The 22625-nt window shown below is 35.7% G+C and overlaps 3 protein-coding genes across 3 annotated transcripts; 2 read left to right on the top strand and 1 right to left on the bottom strand.

Annotated features, from left to right (window-relative positions):
* Positions 1–3143: 3143 nt before the first annotated feature.
* On the top strand, positions 3144–3881 carry LOC109164729. The gene has a single exon (XM_019313276.1). The coding sequence runs from the start codon at positions 3144–3146 to the stop codon at positions 3879–3881; it is 738 nt and encodes a 245-aa protein (XP_019168821.1).
* A 10421-nt stretch (positions 3882–14302) lies between these two features.
* On the bottom strand, positions 14303–16527 carry LOC109164610 (probable L-cysteine desulfhydrase, chloroplastic). Its single transcript, XM_019313128.1, has 2 exons — positions 15070–16527; positions 14303–14835 (listed from the first exon to the last, which is right to left on the bottom strand). Exon 1 carries the CDS (start codon positions 16414–16416, stop codon positions 15073–15075), a length of 1344 nt encoding a protein of 447 aa, XP_019168673.1. The 5' UTR covers positions 16417–16527; the 3' UTR covers positions 14303–14835; positions 15070–15072.
* A 2911-nt stretch (positions 16528–19438) lies between these two features.
* Positions 19439–21518, top strand: LOC109164575 (probable L-cysteine desulfhydrase, chloroplastic). Its single transcript, XM_019313078.1, has one exon. It carries the CDS (start codon positions 19617–19619, stop codon positions 20958–20960), a length of 1344 nt encoding a protein of 447 aa, XP_019168623.1. The 5' UTR covers positions 19439–19616; the 3' UTR covers positions 20961–21518.
* The last annotated feature ends 1107 nt before the right edge of the window (positions 21519–22625 follow it).

Raw genomic sequence — 22625 nt, 5'->3', positions numbered from 1 at the left:
CCCGTGAGCTAGGATTCATGCAACCATAGCCTGCCCCATGCGGATTGACGGGCCCCGCGGCCCGGTCCGTAGACTTTTTATTTATTTTTTTTGAATTCAATTTTTTTTTTTTTAAAAAAGTAAAGTCTACAAATAATATTCATTTTTTTCGTATTTAAAAGTTACATTTTTAAAAATGTTTATATATATATATATATATATATATATATATATATATATATATATATATATATATATATATATAATTGCACTCAGGTGCGAATGAAGCGCCCAGGAAGGAATATGCGAATCAATCAGCGCGCGACACGTGTCCAGATCTAATGGATTAAAAAAAACGCGGTGGTATTTTCGTAAATAATTGAACATCGAAGTGCAAGTAAAATGTATTATAGGTGCAAGTAAAATTTACACTGAGCATCAATACAAAGTGCACCTATAGTTATAAGTAGTTGCATCTATAGTTATAAGTAGTTGCACCTATAGGTATAAGTAGTTGCACCTATAGTTATAAGTAGGTACACTCAGGTGAATGAATGGTTGCGGGAAGTGAATGTTAACAAGACAAAATTACATGCACCTATAGTTATAAGTAGTTGCACCTATAGTTATAAGTAGGTGCACCCAGGTAAATGAATGGGTGCGGGAAGTGAATGTTAACAAGACAAAATTACATGCACTTATAGGTGAGAGTATGTGCACCTATAGTTATAAGTAGTTGCATCTATAGTTATAAGTAGGTGAATGAATGGTTGCGGGAAATGAATGTTAATAAGGCAAAATTACATGCACTTATAGGCAGGGCCGTTCCAATAAAAATGGAGGTCCTGTACAACATCATAATTTGGGCCCCTTTTCAAGTATTTCATATATATAAATAATAGTTGTTCAATTGTATAAATACGTTGCACTACTCTAAAGGAATCCCTTGTTTCGCCACAACTATTTGCAATATCATGCACACAAAGTCAAGTTAAGACTGTGACTACCACTACAAGTATAAAATGCTCTAGAATTTACATCTAAGAGTCTTTTTTTGTACACTTTGAACCACTCCTCCAGACCCTAATTAAACTACTTAATGAAGAACTTCAATCTTCGAAATTCAGAACTTGACCTCCCCCCCCCCCCCGCCCCCCCCCCCCCCCCCCCCCCCACTTAGACCACTTTTAGAAAATCAAAGAATCAAAGTCCCCACCACCGGGGTTCAAACCTATGAACATCCATTTGGAATGGTAACCGGGTTGACAATCCTCATATAATATATGTATATAAGTATATTTGGTAAATTAGTAAACATTGATAACATTTGATTGTAGAAAAATATTTGGTAAATTAGTTGTTAGCTGTTTGGTATAATTTATTTTCTCAAAAAGCTAATTGAAAAAATTGCTTTGAGTATCTTTTTAAATTTTAACTTTTGAAGTTACAAAAAACTGATTAACCAAACACTTATATTAATTTTTTAACCATGTTAAATAGTTAAAAATAATCAAATAAGTTAAAATTAATAGATAAGTTAACTATCTTACCAAACATGACCAATATATTTAACTCATATAATACATATAAGTATATAATTCTTTTTTTTTTTAACAATTGGCCCCCAAATTTGGGGGCCAATTGTTTAAAAAAGAAAATAAAATTAATATATACACATACTATTCACGGACATCTCTCTCTAGGGTTTTGCTAGGGTTTCCTCTCTCTTATTGACTCTCAAGAATTTTCCGGCGATCACTATTGTTTCCTACGGTTTCTGCACCGGCGTTACGCGACAGGAGGTATGGAACAGGCGACAGTGACGCAGGCGGTCGCTGCTTTGGGCCGGCGATGGGCGGACGTCACCTTAGACGATGAGGAAGACGACGTCTTCGTGCCGACGGGGGAGGAGGACGACGAGCAGCCTGCCGAAACAGTACCAACATGGCGCCTGGTGGATAGGTTCTTGACTACTAAGCTTGTGAAGGCGGAGTTTATGAGCCAGGTCATGGCTTCGGTATGGCAGCCGGTGAAGGGAATACGAGTCACGGAGTTGCAACCGGGGCTTTTTCTCTTTGTGTTCTTTCATGAAACGGATATTCAGTTGGTTCTTGATGGTGGTCCATGGTCCTTTGAGAATCACACATTCGTTTGCAAGCAAATTCAAGATAGGGAGATACCGGTCTCGGTGCCTTTGAACACGGTTGATATGTGGATACAAGTGCATGACTTGCCGTTGGGCTATACTTCTGATCTTATTTTGGAGCAGGTAGGAAACTTTTTGGGAGTTTTTATTAAGATTGATGATAGATTTGCTAATGCACCCTGGAAGACGTTTTACCGGATTAGGGTTTCAATCTCTGTTTTGAAGCCGCTAAAACGGCGTATGAAACTAATGAAGAGGGATAAAACGACTTGTTGGGTTAATTTCAAGTATGAAAGGCTACACAACTTTTGCTACTTCTGTGGTATGATGGGGCATCTACATAAGTATTGCTTAAAGGCACGAGATGCGAGAGTGCCGATTGAACAATATCCATACGATGAAAGTTTACGTGCTGGATTTAGGAAGGGGCCGCGGAAAGTGGGTGCTTCATGGCTTCTTGATATGAATGGTAATCCTATGGCGGGGACACGGTCGGATATTGTGCCTAGGGCACGGGTTGACAGGCAGGAGAGTGGGGCATCTGAGCCTTCACGTGAACAAGGGGAAAGTGATGTAGTCACGGCTGCGATTAAGAGGAGAAGGGCCGAGCTGAATGATGGGGGCGATGTGAATGTTGGTGGGGATGTGGTTATGACAGAGATCCAAAAAAACTTGTCCATGGCGGGTTCTGGTTCCCAGACCCGCCCGTCATTATGAGTACCATCAGCTGGAACTGTCGTGGCTTGGGCAATCCACGAACAGTTCGAGAATTAACGGACCTTGCGTCCCAGAAGAAGCCTGATTTTATTTTTCTTATGGAAACCATGGTGCAACGAATACATGCTGAAAGAATTCGTGTCACTCTTGGTTTTGATGGTCTTTTTTATGTTGATCCGACACCGCAGGGTGGTGGTGGTTTAGCACTGCTGTGGCGGAAGAAAATACGGCAAGTCTATTGAGCTACTCCAAAAACCATATTGATATTGAGGTAAATATGTCCAATTTTCCGAGGTGGAGAATGACATGTTATTATGGCTACTCACAGCGCCATAGGAGGGCAGAAGCGTGGGATTTGATTAAATCCTTTGCACTCCGGTCCACCTTACCATGGGTTATGATTGGAGATTTTAATGATCTCCTGTTTCAACACGAGAAGAGAGGAGGTAATCCTCATCCTAATAATCTCCTATGCGGCTTTGGGGAGACTATTGATCACTGTGGTTTGACTCAGTTGCCTATGGAGGGTTACCGTTTTACTTGGGAAAAAGGAAAAGGTACGCCAGTTTGCATTGAAGAACGATTGGATAAAGTATTAGCATCTAATGGTTGGCGTGAGATTGTGCCTGGGGCCAGAGTTATTAATAATCTGATGAGGAAATCTGATCATTCTGCACTGTTTTTGAATGTCTATGGAACATTCCAAAACGGAGGGGGAGGAAGGAGAGGGTTTCGGTTTGAAATGGCCTGGATATATGATGATGGATGCAGGAATGTGGTGGAAAAGTCATGGGAGGAAGGGAGGAGTGAAGGGATCCAAGACTGTATAGCACACTGTGGGAACCGACTGTCGAGATGGGACGGAGACCGGTATCATAAGTTTGGTGAAAAGATCAGGCACCTACGAAAACAGCAATTACATCTTAGGGGTCGGACTGATCTGGCATCCTTGGATGAATTCCAACGCCTGGAAGGAATTCTGAGCAATATCGAGATCCAGGAGGATGCTTACTGGAGGCAAAGAGCCAAGCAACACTAGCTAAAGAATGCAGATGCTAATACAAAATTCTACCACATGTACGCCTCTCATCGTAAGAAGAAAAATACTATTTATAAACTTATGAATGATAATGGGGATTGGGTGGAAGGAGGTGCTATGAGTACGATTATCTTGGATTATTTTAGCCAAATCTTTTCCTCTTGTAATCCTGTGAATGGTGACAATTTGTTTTCTGGAGTATCCCCCGTGTAACCCAGAATCAGAATGAATCATTATTACGTCCTTTTGAGGTATTTGAAGTTAAAGACGCCCTATTTGCAATGGCCCCTGACAAAGCTCCTGGACCGGATGGTATGAACCCAGGTTTTTACCAACATTTCTGGGATGTAGTTGGTAACGATATTTCGGCATTTATAGTAAATTGCCTTAATAATCGAGTCTTCCCCTCTGACCTGAATAATACGGATGTGGTACTCATCCCGAAAAAGAAAACCCCTGAGGTGGTAGCAGATTTTCGCCCAATAGCATTGAGCAATGTGATCTACAGGATAATGGCTAAGATGATTACGCAGAGAATGAAGCCATTAATGGAGAGTATAATATCTGGCTCACAGAGTGCATTTATCCCAGACAGGCTGATTACTGATAATATTCTTGTAGCTGTGGAAGTGGGGCACTACTTGAATATGAAACAGTGCGGGGCTGTAGGTTGGAGTGCACTCAAACTTGATATGGCCAAAGCCTATGATCGCATGGAATGGCCCTTCCTCCGTGGGATGTTATTAGCTCTGGGATTCGATAATAGATGGATTGAGTTGCTTATGTTGTGTGTGACTACTGTGTCGTATAACTTTATGATAAATGGCTCTCGCAGTTCCTCCATTACGCCCACGCGTGGCCTCCGCCAAGGGGACCCGTTATCTCCATATTTGTTTATTATCTGTGCAGAGGGGCTTCCAGTGCTATTGCAGCAGGCGCAGAATAGAGGTTTAATACATGGCTGCAGGGTTGCTAGGGGAGCACCGCCGATCTCTCATTTATTTTTTGCAGATGATAGCCTACTGTTTTTCAGAGTAAATAGGCAGGAAGCATCTGAGATAAAAAGTTGTTTACAGTTATATGAGAGTTTATCTGGTCAGAAAGTAAATTATCATAAGTCCAATATATGCTACAGCAGGAATACAGGACAGAATGATAAGGATATGGTGGCACAAATACTAGGTGTTGCTCAAGCCCCCAACTTTGGGAAATACCTAGGGTTACCCTCATTTGTGGGTAGGAACAAGAAGGCTGCATTTGCATACATAGAAGTTAAAATCAAACAGAGGATTGGATCTTGGAACAAGAGGTTATTATCACAGGCCGGTAAGGAAATCTTGTTGAAAAGTGTGGCTCAGGCAATGCCAACATTTTCAATGAGTGTTTTTCTTTTACCCATATCTGTTTGTACAGCTATTGAACGTGTCATGAATCGGTACTGGTGGGGATCAGGTACGGATCGTGGCATTCACTGGAAAGCCTGGGATAAATTGTGTGTCCCAAAGAAACATGGTGGACTGGGATTTAAAGATTTAAGGGCATTTAATTTGGCAATGTTAGGAAAGCAGGCATGTGGACTGCTCACTAACACTGACTCATTGGTAGCCAAGATTTATAAGGCAAGATATTATCCAAAGGATACTTTCCTAGAGGCAACTATAGGAAATAATCCAAGCTTTTGTTGGCGCAGTATCATGGCGGCTAAGGACCTAGTATGTGGAGGTATAAGAAGGCGAATTGGGAATGGGAATTCTACCTTAATATGGGAGCATCCCTGGCTGCAGGATGAACTAGATCCTATGATTCATACGGAAATGCCGCAGTACCTGTCTAGGGCCAGAGTGGTAGGATTAATTGATCAAGATACGGGCACCTGGGATCTGCATATACTAGCTGATATTTTCCAACCAAGTGATATACCCAGAATTCAGAGTATACCAGTTGCCCCGGAGTATGATGATATATGGTATTGGTATGGTGATCCTAATGGGTGTTATTCAGTCAAGAGTGGTTACAGGCGTATAGTTGGTAATTATGAGAATAATTCTAATGAGATTTTTAGTGAATGGCTAGCCCTATGGAGATTAAAAATCCCACCAAAATGGAAGACATTCCTATGGAGAGCTATTTGTGATATCCTTCCAACTACCAACAACTTACTTATAAAGAGAGTGGATGTTAACCCGATGTGTGCCATGTGTGGGAGAGTGAATGAAGATACCATGCATGCATTAGTTTTGTGTGACTATGCACACTCCATTTGGGCTAAATCTAACCTTCCAATCCCCAATATTGTCACAAATATTTTTCATGAATGGTTTAGTGCAATCTTGAATGTTCTAGACTTTGATGGAATTGTTTATGCAGCTGCAATTTTATACCATCTATGGAGGGCCCGAAACGGAGCGGTATGGGATGTCTGTCTACCAAGGCCAATGAAGTTATTAACAATTGCAACAGCTACAATGAAAGCGTGGAAAGACCTCCACTCATCGTGCCTCGTCACAGCCCCGAGCTGCTGCCCACCATCCTACTGCCGAGCAGCCTCCACCGACGCTAGCTGCACCGAACGCTGAAGCTGCCCAAGCCGCACTGCCTCCGCAGCACACCAGCTTGCCGGAAATCACGAATGGCGAGGTGATGACGCCCGTCAAATGCTACATGGACGCAAGTTATCAGCGAGGAACCAATGCGGCAGCTGCTGGTGCGATACTCCTCGACGCCAATGGTCGCTACATATCCGCTTTCAGTGCCCCATTAATAGGTTGCCACTCCCCGCTCATGGCCGAGGCTTTTGCATGCAAGGAAGTATTATCATGGCTTAAAAGGAGGAATGAACTATCTATGCAGATTCATACGGATTGTCAACTACTGCAGTGCTATTTATCTGGACCACCAGCCACATCACGCTCATATCTAGGTTATGCTATCGATAGTTGCAGAACCTATATCTCTACTTTTACTTACTACTCAGTAATTTACATTCCTAGATTACAGAATTTATTAGCTCATACTTTAGCTACTACAGCATTTAATTTCGCTACTGCTATGTACTGGGACAATGTCCCACCAGACTCTATTTTAACTCTTCTATAAATACAACCGCCAGGTTGACTTTCAAAAAAATATACACATATTATCCAGCAGGCAGTGCGCTGCCTGCTGTATAATATATGTATATACATGTTCTCTAATTGGGCCCCCCAGTGCAAGTGCCCTGGGCAGTCATGCCCAGGGACGGCCCTGCTTATAGGTGAAAGTAGGTGCACTTGTAAGTGATTTTATTTGCACTCCGATGTTTGATTATTTACGAAAATATCACCGTATTTTTTTTAATCTATTAGATCTAGACACGTGTCGCGCGCTGATTTGTTCGCATATTCCTTCCTGAGCACTTATTCGCACCTGAGTGCATCCATATATATATATATATATATATATATATATATATATTTTAATTACAAAGGAATGGGGGTACCCATACAATCTACGCCTACAGTGAGGCTCGAAACCTAGACCTCCCACATATATATATATATATATATATATATATATATATATATATATATGTGGGAGGTCTAGGTTTCGAGCCTCACTGTAGGCGTAGATTGTATGGGTACCCCCCTTCCTTTGTAATTAAAATATATATATATATATATATATATATATATATATATATATATATATATATATATATATATATATATATAAAGAGTTCTATTCACAGAAGGATTTTATAAAGTATCAAATAATTAAAATTTTGAAATATTCAATTCTTTTCTTTTTCGTGCTCATTTTCTGAAAAATGAACCAAACACACAAAGACAGTTTCCCGTTGTATAGTCAAAGGAAAAGAAAATATTTTCTAAAAAATGACTCATTTTTCATAAAACATTTTTCAGAAATCATTTTCTTATTTTTCAAACGAAGCCTAAATTGCAAACCCATCGCTTTCATTGATGTGTTTACTTTAAGTACTCTCTCATTGTTAAAACTGGCACTCATGGGATTTTTTTTTTTTCAAAATAAAGATAAGCTTTAAATCTTATTGTTTTAGACTTATTTCTTAATTTTAAATTTATTTCTCAAATTGGGATACTTTTGTCTCGTCATTGCCTCTCACTCAAGGTATTTTTATCACATTTGCATTGTCACCATTGTCTTTATAGCGTCATTGACACGACATATATTTTACCATGTCATTCTCACTGCATCACCACCTAACTATAGGAAAATACTACATGCACTCTCATTTCTCATTTTCAACTTTTACTCCATCTCACAAATTTTTGAAGTAAACATATTTTCTGGAACTCTCACTACAAGAAATTTCATATTTAGTGACAACAGAAGTTGTCACCGAAACTATCAATTTTGGTCACTATTGAAATTAGTGACCATTTTTTGAAGTCGTCACCTGTCGTCACTATATCCTCCGTCACTATTGTAGTAGTGACGACTTTTGAAAGTTGTCACAATTACTCACTACTTTTGTGACAATATTTACTTACACTGAAAGTAGTATTTGAGTAATAACGACAGTTGTCACAATAAATGTATAATTTGTGACCAAATATGTTATTACAAAAAATTGTTCTAGTGGCAACTAAAATCGTGGCAATTAATTATTTTATTGTGACAACACTTTAGTCACAATAATTGTACTTATTTGTGAGAATTGTTGAATAAAAAAAATGGTTATCAGTGACCTAAAAATTAGTAATAGATAGTCACTTTGTTGTAACAATAATCATGATAACAAATGTTGTATTTATTTGTGACAAAAAAAGTTAACTCTGAAACAATATCAATATTAAATAAAGTCGTAACAATTCAAATTCTTATAACAATCATCTTCATCTCTAATATCTTTAAAAATCTTAAAAATTGTAGTAGCATATTTGTCACTAAAATACTGAAAATTAGTGGCAAAATTTTGTAACTTCTTTAAATTTTGCGACTTCGATCTTCTTCTAAATTCTTTTCACGTTTCTTTGAAGCTTCTATTTTTGCTTGAAGATGAATCTTCTCTTGGGTCTTTGAAGTTATCCCTTTAAGATCTAAATCACGTGCAAGCTTGACTTTCTTTTTAATACCAAATCAAAATTTTCAACAAGTGGTAGAGCCGTAGAGATGTAATTGAAATCTTTTCTTTATTCTTCTCTCCATCTTCTTGAAGTTTATTCTGCAATTAAGATAGATATTAATCCTATTAATAATTGAGTAAATTAATTTAAGAATGTCACAACATTTATATGATTATAATTTCATACCATGATTTCCTCTCTATTTGAAATGGACCTAGTTCCAAACTTCAAGACATCTGGTCATTCATTAGAATCTTTGTTTTTCTGTAGAATGGAGAATAAAGACAACAAAAAGTAATAATAATTAATTGAAAATTTTGTGGATAAAACAACATGAATTTAATTTTTAGTAAAGAAAATTTTACTTTACCATCTCATATGCAATTTGTACAAAAGACATTGTGCCACTATTTGATTTGATCTATTGATTTCCTCTATTATTTTTATTTCTTTCGCTTTGGTCCTGCATATAAATTAAAAAAAAATTATATTATTAATAAGAAATAAACTATAAGAGAATCAGGGACATGAAAAGACCACAAATTGGGATAACAAGATGTATCAAATTGACTTTCACCAAAGATGATTTCAGATTCATACATAAATAAAGAATTATCATATAACATTTTCCAAAAGAATATTAACATACAAAACCACATAAGAGTGAACAACATAAATAATTAAATATAGAATTCTAACTTGGGGTTGGAAATCTAAATCCAAAATCTCATAAATTAAATCATAGAGTTTGAATTTCGAGTTGAAAATCTAAAACCCTAGCTACTTATAATTTGAAAATTGACAGCAAAATAAATGAGGATTACAGAAATTGAATAGAAATTAAAAGAACCGATCAATACCAGAGATTTCAACCGTTGTGTCGTCCGCTCCTATCATTCTTCCGCTGCCGCCACCCTTCTTTTCTTCATCTCTGCCGCTGATATGCTTCCCTTAATTATTTTTTCTGCCGTATCCCCTCAGCCTTTATATTTTACCTCTTTTAATCTTTCTGCTAGCGCTATTCCCTTTCTTTCCTTATCCTCCTACCACACGTTTTCTTTTATTTCATTATTATTAATTCTTATTACCCTTTTCTTTACTTATCTTTTTATTTCTTTAATTTTTTTTTTTTTTTACGTTTTTCTTGATTTATTTCTTCTTTAATTCTTTTTATTCCCCTATTGTATCACAAAATAAATTTAATCAGGTTTAATATTAAATTAATTCATCAAGATTCTTATAAAAACATACTAGTATTTTATATACGCTATGTGAAAAAATATATGTCAAATATTAATGCTCCTGTTAAAATCTTAACTATATTAAAGTATTTTTTAAATCATAGTATATGATTTTTTGTTAATTCATAGTTGTAGAATTTATATTATATTAAAAGTATAGTTGATAATTTGAGTAATTAATAATTATGGTATGATTAATATTATTAAAGTCGGAATTTTAATATAATAAATTACTAAATTTAATTATGGAATCTTCAATAAAAAACTTATTTCATATATTAATTCAATATACAATCTCTACATACATTATTACCATTAAAAAAATATAATAAAAGATATTGTGCATGCATGTTATATGGTAACAAATAATAGACAAAACTTGAATTCATTACAACAAATAATTACTCGTCACAATTATCATAGCATTAGTGACAAAACATGATATCAACACAATTATTGTTACAATTTGGTACTATATGTTACTCAATTATAGAGCGCCACAAATATTTATAACAATTTCATCACAAAAATGACAATATGAGTGACAATAATATTTTTTGTCCCAATCGTATCTCATTTCTAATGGTAATGACTAATTGTATTTTTATTGACAAAAAAGGTTGTCACAAATATTATAAAAAAGAGTGACCAACAACTATTTGTCACAAAAAGTACAAAAATTTGTGTCAACATTATATTTCGTCACAATTACATTCGTTCCCGCCATAATTATAACGCCGCCAAAATATACATACCTTTAGTGACAACACATGTTACGACACTATTATTCTAGTAATAGTGACAACTTATTCGTAACAAATACTTACTCGTCACAATTACCATATTATCTGTGACAACAAAAAAAGTTATCACAATTACACTACATAATAGTGTCGAATTATTTTTTTGGTCACAAAATGGGTATTATTTGTGACTAAATTACGAATTGTCACAACTGATTCGTCACTAAAATGTCTTTATTCTTGTAGTGTCTCATAATGAAAATAGCAAATCTTTGTTTGTCATGTCATGTAGTAAAAGTGAGATAGTAAAATTTGGAAGTACATGTAGTAGAACTCCTAACTATATTAGAGTATCTCCGTTGTGGCCTAGTGGTTTTTCTCAAATTTTCATGCAAAAAATGCTAATGTGGAAGAGATGGGAGAAAAGAGAAAGAAAATCTTAGTCCATATGCTAGCTCTCGATTTTTGATTAGTTTTTTAAAAGAAAAGGAAAAAAATGGATATGTCTTGCCATTTGCCAACTGCTCGTTAGATGTGTTGGGATGATCGTTAACTAGCAACCCCTTAAGTTTTGAATTTTTTTTTTTCTTTTGCTTTTTGTTTGAGAATGTAAATTTCACTTGGAAAAAAATTAAACTTTTCATTAGATGCTCTATCATATAATTTACCGCATCATCATGCCACCTCATCGCGTGTTTTTATAAAAATAGAGAATCTAAAAATAGGAGAAACAGATTATAGAAGTTTGATGTCGAGCTTTAATCATTACTATACTACCAAAATTATCATTCACAAGTTTTTCTAATACAATACATTAAACAATGATGACTTGTGAAGCCAAAAATGCTTTCTACATCCTTGGGTGCTAGTAACTATCCACACAAGGGGAATTGTGGTAGTGCGATCAAGGTGGAGCCTTCATTCTCAATTCACGTAGTTGTGACAAGATTAGATCATTATAAGAAAAATATTTTTTCTTGATTGCAAGTTTTACCATCTTGTACTCTTAAAACGTTGGTGTTTTGTTTTTGTTCCAAAAAAAAAACAAAAACTGCTGGTGGCTAGCTAGTGGATTCATGTGAGTCTTGCATATAATCCTCACACGTTTGCATAAGCTCATGGGTCCATTTTAAATGTTTTTTTTTATGTATATTTGTGAGTTTAAATGCTTGGTTTACAAGTTTTAATAATTTATAATTCTCACACTTTAGGAATGAGAATCAAAATCATAATTATTGTTTGGTTGACAACTTTTTTAAAATACAATTATGGAATTTGATTACCCATTTAATTAAGAACCTCATTCTCATAATTAAAAATGAATATATCATTCCATCTTATATTGGTAATTTGAGTTTTATGTTTGGATTAGTACTTTTAAATTTTTGTTGATACTTTGGATGTTATTATGTTATGGTCAATTGCCTTGATTTTTTTTTATTTTTTATTTTTAAAAGTTGTATTCCCATTATATGTCATACATAACCAAACATCAATATTAATAATCATTCTAATTCCACATTACTGCCAAACATGCAAAATACTTATTCCCATTTCAATTTCGATTTTTATATGCGAATCAAACACACCCCAAGTCTCTAACGATGAAAGTTACGGTGGAATACTACGTAAGAACTAGGCATCAAATTTGCCTTTATGTTTTTATAAAATGTCTTTTACTCTCTCATAATTGTACCAATATGTAAAAGTCTATAGTTTATATTGATAACACTTATTAGAATTTGAGATATTCAAAATAAATATTGAGTTCAAAAATTTTAAAATCACTCAAAAAAAAGTGTAACCATCTAATTAGAGGTGTCAAATGAGTGGGCATGGACCTGTCCGGTCCTGCCTGCCTGCCATTAGCCTGTTAACCATCTAACTGGATTCGATTTTTTATTTTTTATTTAAAAAAAAAAAAACCAATAAGGTTTATATCCCTAAAAATAAATAAATAAATATATATATATATATATATATATATATATATATATATATATATTTAAGATTATATATCTGACTCATTTAAATTATGTTTTCTTTCTAAATTACATTTACAAGTTTACATATCTATTTTCAACTATTTAACTTAAAAATTATTACAAAAAATAAGAAATCAATAATGAAATGACATTAATAATAATAGTTTACAAACTAGTATTTGTCCCGTGCCATGCACGGAAAATATGTTATAAAAATATACACTATATGAAGTTTATTCATATATAAAATTTTTGTTATTTAATAATAATTATTATGTGTGAATTCCTATGATAAAATTATGAACATAAATATATTTACAATTAAAATAATATTTAAGGTGGGTGATTACTACAAATCTTAAACTATATTACAAATTTAGTGCATAGTATTTAATATTATAAATTTTTAAGAACTTAGTAAACTACAATAGTAATTGAATTACAATTTTAGAGTCACCACGGATCAAAATTTTTAGACATTTGAGATTTCTAACTCTAGATGTAGCAACATACAATTGACCTTTAAAGACCAAAATCACAATCTTAGTTAGAACATTGATTTTTTTCTTCCAAATACTATCAAATTAAGTGTGTAATCAATAAAAGATGAGAATTAATAATTCGAGAATATAATCTTAATGTTACTAAGCATATTTCACGTCAATTAAGTTGGAGAGTGTTGTTGGATAGTATCCGATGAATCCAAGAATAACGCATCTTTGTCTCCGTAATCCTCAATATGCACATCAACAATCTTAAGTATTAAGCCACATAGCTATGCTATATATTAATTTCAAACTTATGGACTTTGGGGTTGCATGCATGCTTCTTAAAGTCATATGGTCTTGTGAAAATTAAATGCAACATTTAATTTCACATCTTAAAGCCATATGGTCTTGTGAAAATTAAATGCAACATTTAATTTTCACATCTTAAAGTCATATGTTCTTGTGAAAATTAAATGCAACATTTAATTTTCACAGCTTAAAGTAATTTTCACATCTTAAAGCCCATTTAATTTTCACAAGACTTTCACATCTTAAAGCTATATGGTCTTGTGAAAATTAAATGCAACATTCAATTTTCACAAGACCATATAGCTTTATTATATATAGGATATAGGATAGGATAGGATATGATAGGATTGTAACTACTAACTAGTAGGAGTAATTTTTCCAATTTAAAACAAATAAAAATTTACAACTTTAAAATATTTTATGATGGTAATTACTAAAACCTCAATGAAAGAGGTCAAATTGCTACATCAACCAATTTCTCATCCCCTTTTACTGCCACAAATTTCAACATATAGCAAAAAGATTTTTCTCATCCCACCAACCAACAAAAATAGTACAAACAGCACTCTCCAAATTGCAAACTTTCCCTTCACAAACACTTCCCAAAATCACACCTTTTCAGCAAGTAAATTCTCGAAATGCCAGAAAAAACTTATTGCAACTCTCAGTGCATATGTTGCAGACTTTATATGTTTGGGCTTACAATTAACAAGAGCTTTACAAACAAAATACAAGAGAATTCCAATCCTTGCTGGGGTGATAGAGTTTAATGCATGAAACTTATTATTGTTTCACAAGTTAAATCTAATGGACATTTCTAATCTCATTATTGGGAAACAACATGCCTAGAATTACCAAAGAAATGTACCAGTAAATCTCTAATGGGGCTTTTACAGTAAAAAAAAGTCTAGTTGTCAGCCAAAAACTATAGCTAGTAGTGAAGGCACAACTTTATTTCCTTATAGACCACGGTGCTGGTCTTGGCCCTTCACCAACCTCCGCAACAATTCTCTAGCTACCAATTGATGGACTTGACCTTTTACCAACCTCCGCCCAACAGTAGCTCTTAACAATAAGAGAGAATGAGTATTTCTGATGGTTCTATATGAGAAAAAAGGAGAGGAGAGTGGAATTATTGGACAGAAGGAACAATTATGGAAACAATGACAATCTGATGACTCCATAATCCATAATTGACAAGTAAATTACTAGGCTTCACAACACAGATAGCAACATTTTGGACAGAAGGAACAACTATCCTAGCAACGTTGACAATCAACTGAAAGAAGTAAAATCTGTTTATTCTATGGCAAATTAAAGCTAGGGAGAACGTACATGTTAGTTGGGGAGAAGGGAGCAGGAGAAACCATCATTTACGAGCTTGTTAACAGCATCTCTGAAGCGATAGTAGTCTTCAACTTTATTATACACTTGGTGAGAGATCCTGGCATACCCTGTTATTGGATTAACAACCCCATCACCTTCCAATGGTGGCCTATAATATATAGGCACCTCAACAAAAAAACAATCTCTCAAGTGCTTTCTTAACCTCAAGGCATCTGAATCACTGGAAATCCCCAAGCAAGCCGGCATTCCCACCATGGCCATACTAGAGCACATCTCAGGGGGTGCACCCAAATTCGTTCCCCACGCCTTGGCCAACATCTCCGCCATCTCAACAACCTTCTCGTGATTTCTCCTCCTAATCCCTTCTATCCCACCCTCGAACTTACTTAGAAATGCCATTACCTCAGGAACCACCAATTGGGCGCTGTAATCCCTAGTCCCTATCCAAGTACTCTCGATAGGCAAACCGTTTCCATACTCGTGGGAAACCACGGGATGGTGTAAATCGGATAATCTATCAGAGTTCTTGCAGTACAAAAAAGCTACAGAAGGGGGGCAGAAGAACCATTTATGCAGATTACTGGTGTAAAAATCTGCCCCTATATCCTTCATATCTACTTCTATATTGCCTATGGCATGAGCCCCATCCACAAGAATCATGTCTACGCCTTCGTCTCTACACATCTGAACCAATTGTTTAACAGGGATAACTACACTAGGCATTGAAGTGATATGATCAATCACGGCTAATCTGATTTTGCCGCCATTCATTTTCCCCTTTTCTAGGGATTCACTGAACAAGGAAATAATTTCATCGTTTGATTTCACAGGGAAGGGTAAGGGGACCTCGATTACCTTCCCTCCGGCGCGGGCGACGTAGGCCTCGACGGACTTCTTGACGGCGCCGTAGGCATAGTGGAGAATGACGGCGGCGTCTCCGCGGCTGAAGTGGGAGGAGAAGAAGGACCAAGTCACGTGCTGGAGGACTATGGCCACGGCGGTGGTGGCATTGTCGACGATGGAGATCTCGGCGACGTCGTCGGCGTTGACTAGGGATTTGATCACGGAACGGGACTCCAAAATGGAGGGTTTGAGGACGTTGAGGATGAAATTATCAGGCTGTTCAAGGAAGCGGAGGCGCCAGCGTTCCTGGTCGGCGAGAATGGATGCCGGGCAGGAGCCGAAGCTGCCGTTATTGATGCGGAAGACGACGGGGTCATGGTGGGAGAATTCGGAGCGGAGCTCCTCCTCGGAGATGAAGGTGGACTGTTTTTCCGGGCGGGGCTCCGGCGGGCCGTTGAGATGGTTGGATAGGGCAAACGAGAAGGTTGTCATTCTAGTAAAGTTAGTCAAAACAGTGAGGTGAGGGAAGATTAAAGCAACTCACCATCTCATCGGGATAATCCATGGAGGAAGCCGGCAAAAGGAATTAAAAACTATTATTATTATTATTGCCAGATGATTAGGAGACCTTGTTTGTTGCTCCACAAACATTAAGCATTGTAGATGAAAACAAACACCATATATACTAAAGTGATGACTAATACACCAACACTCGCATTGAATGAGAATTTGCCTCCACTCGCCATATTCATTTCAATTTGAGTTCAAACACTCTAGGCGTTTGGTTCAGGTAATCTCCCGTGGTTATATTACCTCAAAACTACGTGACCCTAATGTTTTAAGGTAATGTGATTACTCTTATTTTCTTAGGTAATTTAAATTATCTTAAATTATTCCAAACTAGTATTTTTACCCGTGCGATACACGAAATGGAATTTATGTAATATATTAAGAATATTTAAATTGATATATAATTATTTAAGAGTTAATTTCACCAGAGGTCGTTTATCTTTCCTGACAATTACAAATTTAATCCTAGACTATAGTTTAATTAATTATTACAATTTATTTTATGTTACAACTCTTACGTTAATATTCTTACTATTATTATTAACACTTAATTACTTTTAGATATTATTATTATTATTGGGCGGGAAGTTAAAATTTCAGGATTTTGTTTTTATATATAGTATAGATTTGTTATTGTTAACTTATCTTTATATCCTTATATAATAATAATAATTAAAACAAATATATTTATATATTTAGTTTTTACTCTTCTATCACATTTTATTTGTCTTACCTACTATTCATTGGTCAAACAAACTCTTTCTTCATTGTTTATTTTCTTTAGTATTTCTTTTACTTAGTTTTAAATTTGATTTTTTATGTGTTTAATAGTACTTTTAGTGCAGTTTCTAAATATATAAATTTTGTATACTAATACTAAACATAATATTATGAAAAATTGAATTAAAAATAACTTCACTCATGCCTTGTTAACTGAACCAAACACATAAGCACAGACCACACGCACCTTAAGCACAAGACTCACGCACATGAAGTACAAAACTCACGCACATTAATCACCCTCACAACCGCACAGGAAGCATTCACCCGCACTGAAACTTAAACATATATATATATATATATATATATATATATATATATATATATATATATATATATATATATATATATATATATATATAGTTAGGTTCAAGTGCGGCGGACCCTTCTCGTGCGGCGCTGCGGCGTCACCAATAATTAAGCAAATATACATCATCAACGTTAGGAAATGTATCACAAAAACACACACAAATTAGGTACGCATCACAAAAAACACACCATTAGATGTGAGTAAAAGCACCATACAGTGTTCTGAAATACACCATTAGGGGTGGTGAGTTATATGGTGTATGCATATATAATTAGGTTCAAATGCGGTTGGGGCGCCTAGGTGCGGTTGTGCGGTAAAATCTGTGCCATTGATCTTGCATAAATCAACGTCCAGGATTATCAAAATTTAAAATAAAATAAAAAATGCAGTGGTAATTTGGTAATTTTTGCATCTAGGTCAAATTTAAGGTACATGATTTTCCTTCTTAAGGTGTGTGAGTTTTGTGCTTAAGGTGCGTGAGTTTTGTGCTTAATGTGAGTAGTTGTTGAAACTTAAGGTGTGTGAGTTTTCTTCTTAAGGTGCGTTGTTTTCCTTCTTAAGGTGCGTGATTTGTATGCTTAAGATGCGTCAATTGTGTGAAACTTAAGGTGAACCATTTTAAAAAAGGTGTATGATTTGGATTCTTAAGGTGCTTTGTTGTGTGCTTAAGGTGCGTGATTTGTATTCTTAAGGTGTTTTGTTTGTGTGCTTAAGGTGCCTGGTTTGTGTACTTAAAGTGCGTCATTTTAATGCTTAAGGTGCGTCTTTCGCACAATCGCACGAGAACCCGTCCCCGCACCTGAACCCTTCTATATATATATATATATATATATATATATATATATATATATATATATATATATATATATATATATATATATATATATATATATAGAGAGAGAGAGAGAGAGAGGAAAAAGTTCAAATGCGGCGGAGTCTTCCGTGTGGCGGAATTTTGCGGCGGAATTTCAGAATACACCAACAGTGTTAACAATATGCACCAACAGTGTAAGGAAAACACACCATAATGAAATGCAATAAAACATCAAAAAATACACAACAGACCCAAAAAAATACACAACAGACCCAAAAAAAATACACCATATAACTCACCACCCCGAATGGTGTATTTCCGAACACTATATGGTGTTTTTACTCACACCTAATGGTGTGTTGTTGGTGATGCGTACCTAATTTGTCTCTGTTTTTTGTGGTGTATTTTTCTAACGTTGATGGTGTATATTTGTTGAACTATTGGTGATGCCGCACCGCCGCACCTGAACTCGCATATATATATATATATATATATATATATATATATATATATATATATATATATATATATATATATGTATATATATATATATATATATACATATATATATATATATATATATATATATATATATATATACATATATATATATATATATATATATATATATATACATATATATATATATATATATATACTGAGAACACTTGATTAGGTGAGAACGTGAGAACAAATCGTGCGTATCCATCTACTATTTTTTTAATGATCTAGATTAGATTAAGTGTGTGCGAACGAGAATTAACATATATATAATTAACATATATGTAATTAATTACTTTGTTTTGTATTCACAAGTTTATTGCAAATATTATAATCACACAATATTGACAGATTAAGATTTAATGATCTTTATATTGTATTTACAAATTCCCTTCTACAATTATTATGTATTTTGACTTAGAAACACAATTTATATTCTAAAAATTTACAATTTCAATGCTAAAAATACATCATGTTTTACTCGTTTGGACCAGATCCACCTTACCTAGTCCATGGTATAACATCACCTGAGGCAGATGAGGTTAGTTCTGTCATTCAAGTTTTCTTCTGAGTTGCATCCTAATCATCTGGCAATCATAATCATAATAGTTTTTAATTCCTTTTGCCGGCTTCCTCCATGGATTATCAATACATTTATCCCGATGAGATGATGAGTTGCTTAAATCCTCCCTCACTGTTTTGACTAACTTTACTAGAATGGCAACCTTCTCGTTTGCCCTATCCAACCATCTCAACGGCCTGCCGGAGCCCCGCCCGGAAAAACAGTCCACCTTCATCTCCGAGGAGGAGCTCCGCTCCGAATTCTCCCACCATGACCCCGCCGTCGCCCGCATCAATAACGGCAGCTTCGGCTCCTGCCCGGCATCCATTCTCGCCGACCAGGAACGCTGGCGCCTCCGCTTCCTTGAGCAACCCGATAATTTCTGCCTCAACGTCCTCAAACCCTCCATTTTGGAGTCCCGTTCCCTGATCAAATCCCTAGTCAACGCCGACGACGTCGCCGAGATCTCCATCGTCGACAATGCCACCACCGCTGTGGCCATAGTCCTCCAGCACGTGACTTGGTCCTTCTTCTCCTCCCACTTCAGCCGCGGAGACGCCGCCGTCATTCTCCACTACGCCTACGGCGCCGTCAAGAAGTCCGTCGAGGCCTACGTCGCCCGCGCCGGAGGGAAGGTAATCGAGGTCCCCTTACCCTTCCCTGTGAAATCAAACGATGAAATTATTTCCCTGTTCAGTGAATCCCTAGAAAAGGGGAAAATGAATGGCGGCAAAATCAGATTAGCTGTGATTGATCATATTACTTCAATGCCTAGTGTAGTTATCCCTGTTAAACAATTGGTTCAGATGTGTAGAGACGAAGGCGTAGACATGATTCTTGTGGATGGGGCTCATGCTATAGGCAATATAGAAGTAGATATGAAGGATATAGGGGCAGATTTTTACACCAGTAATCTCCATAAATGGTTCTTCTGCCCCCCTTCTGTAGCTTTTTTGTACTGCAAGAACTCTGATAGATTATCTGATTTACACCATCCCGTGGTTTCCCTCGAGTATGGAAATGGTTTGCCTATCGAGAGTACTTGGATAGGGACTAGGGATTACAGCTCCCAATTGGTGGTTCCTCAGGTAGTGACATTTCTAAGTAAGGTCGAGGGTGGGATAGAAGGGATTAGGAGGAGAAATCACGAGAAGGTTGTTGAGATGGCGGAGATGTTGGCCAAGGCGTGGGGAACGAATTTGGGTGCACCCCCTGAGATGTGCTCTAGTATGGCCATGGTGGGAATGCCGGCCTGCTTGGGGATTTCCAGTGATTCAGATGCCTTGAGGTTAAGACACCACTTGAGAGATTGTTTTCGTGTTGAGGTGCCTATATATTATAGGCCACCATTGGAAGGTGATGGGGATGTTAATCCAATTACAGGGTATGCCAGGATCTCTCACCAAGTGTATAATAAAGTTGAGGACTACTATCACTTCAGAGATGCCGTTAACAAGCTCGTAAATGATGGTTTCTCCTGCTCCCTTCTCCCCAACTAACATGTACGTTCTCCCTAGCTTTAATTTTCCATAGAATAAACAGATTTTACCTCTTTCAGTTGATTGTCAACGTTGCTAGGATAGTTGTTCCTTCTATCCAAAATGTTGCTATCTGTGTTGTGAAGCCTAGTAATTTACTTGTCAATTATGGATTATGGAGTCATCAGATTGTCATTGTTTCCATAATTGTTCCTTCTGTCCAATAATTTTACTCTCCTCTCCTTTGTTCTCATACAGAACCATGGCTCTCGAAAATGTATGGCGGTTTGTAAGGAAATAAAGTTGTGCCTTCGCTACTAGCTATAGTTTTTAACGTAGTGGTAAACGCTTGATCCTAATAGCTACATAATGCCTTTTGCTGACAACTAGACTTTTTTACTCTAAAAGCCCCATTACAGATTTTCTGGTACATTTCTTTGGTAATTCTAGGCATGTTGTTTCCCAATAGTGAGATTAGAAATGCCCATTAGATTTAACTTGTGAAACAATAATAAGTTTCATGCATTAAACTCTATCACCCCAGCAAGGATTGGAATTTTCTTGTATTTTGTTTGTAAAGCTCTTGTTAATTGTAAGCCCAAACATATAAAGTCTGCAATATATGCACAGAGACTTGCAATAAGTTTTTCTGACATTTCGAGAATTTACTCGGTGAAAAGGTGTGATTTTGGGAAGTGTTTGTGAAGGGAAAGTTTGCAATTTGGAGAGTGCTGTTTTGTACTATTTTTGTTGGTTGGTGGGAAGAGAAAAATCTTTTTGCTATATGTTGAAATTTGTGGCAGTAAAAGGGGATGAGAAATTGGTTGCTGTAGCAATTTGGGCTCTTTCATTGAGGTTTTAGTTTAAAGAGTTAAAATAATTAAACCAGCATTTGTGGTTTGGCAAATTATATTGTGCACCACGGTGCATAATACCGCATCAAAATGACGTCGTTTTATTTAATAAAAAGAAACGGAATTTGTTTCGCGCAGTTCCACAAAAAATAACTCTTGTTCTTCAGTTTCATTTTGTATACACTGCAGTTTCAGTAAAACACAATTACAGTTTCATTTCGATATAACTACAGTTTCATTCAATATTTATACACTCAAATATGTGAAAATGTTATTTAATTTTATTTTATATACACTATAATTTCATTAAAACACAACTACATGATCATTTTGATATAATTACAGTTTTATTGCACAATATACACTCAAATATATTAAATGTTATTCAGTTTCATTTTATATATATTGCAGTATCATTTGACCACAACTACAGTATCATTTTGATATAACTGCAGTTTCATTTGATAATATAAAAATAATACGTGAGACAGTGTCGATTTAGATACATTGTAGTGTCACTCCGTTAACACTACAGCGCACCATTTTTGTACTTAAAAAAACGGCACCGTTTTGATGCGCGGTGCATAATCGATATATCGACTAGCTTGCCATCCACCCCTCTTTATTTTGATCATTCCCATCCGATGTTTGGTAAGGAAAAGGAGCCTTAAGGCTCCAAATACTGGTAGTTTTTTTTTTTCTTTTTTTTTTTTTGTTTAGGATATTTTGGGAAAAGAGTTTTATTATTATTTTTTTAATGTCAATCCAGTATTTGAGATTTCAATGATTTGGAGCAAAAAAACGCTATTTCAATCGTTGAATATGGTCAAAT

The sequence above is a fragment of the Ipomoea nil genome, unplaced genomic scaffold (assembly GCF_001879475.1).
Source record: "Ipomoea nil cultivar Tokyo-kokei standard unplaced genomic scaffold, Asagao_1.1 scaffold3069, whole genome shotgun sequence".
NCBI classification, from domain to species: Eukaryota; Viridiplantae; Streptophyta; class Magnoliopsida; order Solanales; family Convolvulaceae; genus Ipomoea; species Ipomoea nil.
The sequence above is the reverse complement of the archived record's forward strand: the minus strand, read 5'-3'. Positions and strand labels throughout refer to the sequence as shown.

Bases quoted from the DNA above. Each gene is read 5' to 3' on its own strand.
- LOC109164575 (XM_019313078.1), top strand. From the start codon at position 19,617: ATGGCAACCTTCTCGTTTGCCCTATCCAACCATCTCAACGGCCTGCCG.
- LOC109164610 (XM_019313128.1), bottom strand. From the start codon at position 16,416: ATGACAACCTTCTCGTTTGCCCTATCCAACCATCTCAACGGCCCGCCG.
- LOC109164729 (XM_019313276.1), top strand. From the start codon at position 3,144: ATGACATGTTATTATGGCTACTCACAGCGCCATAGGAGGGCAGAAGCG.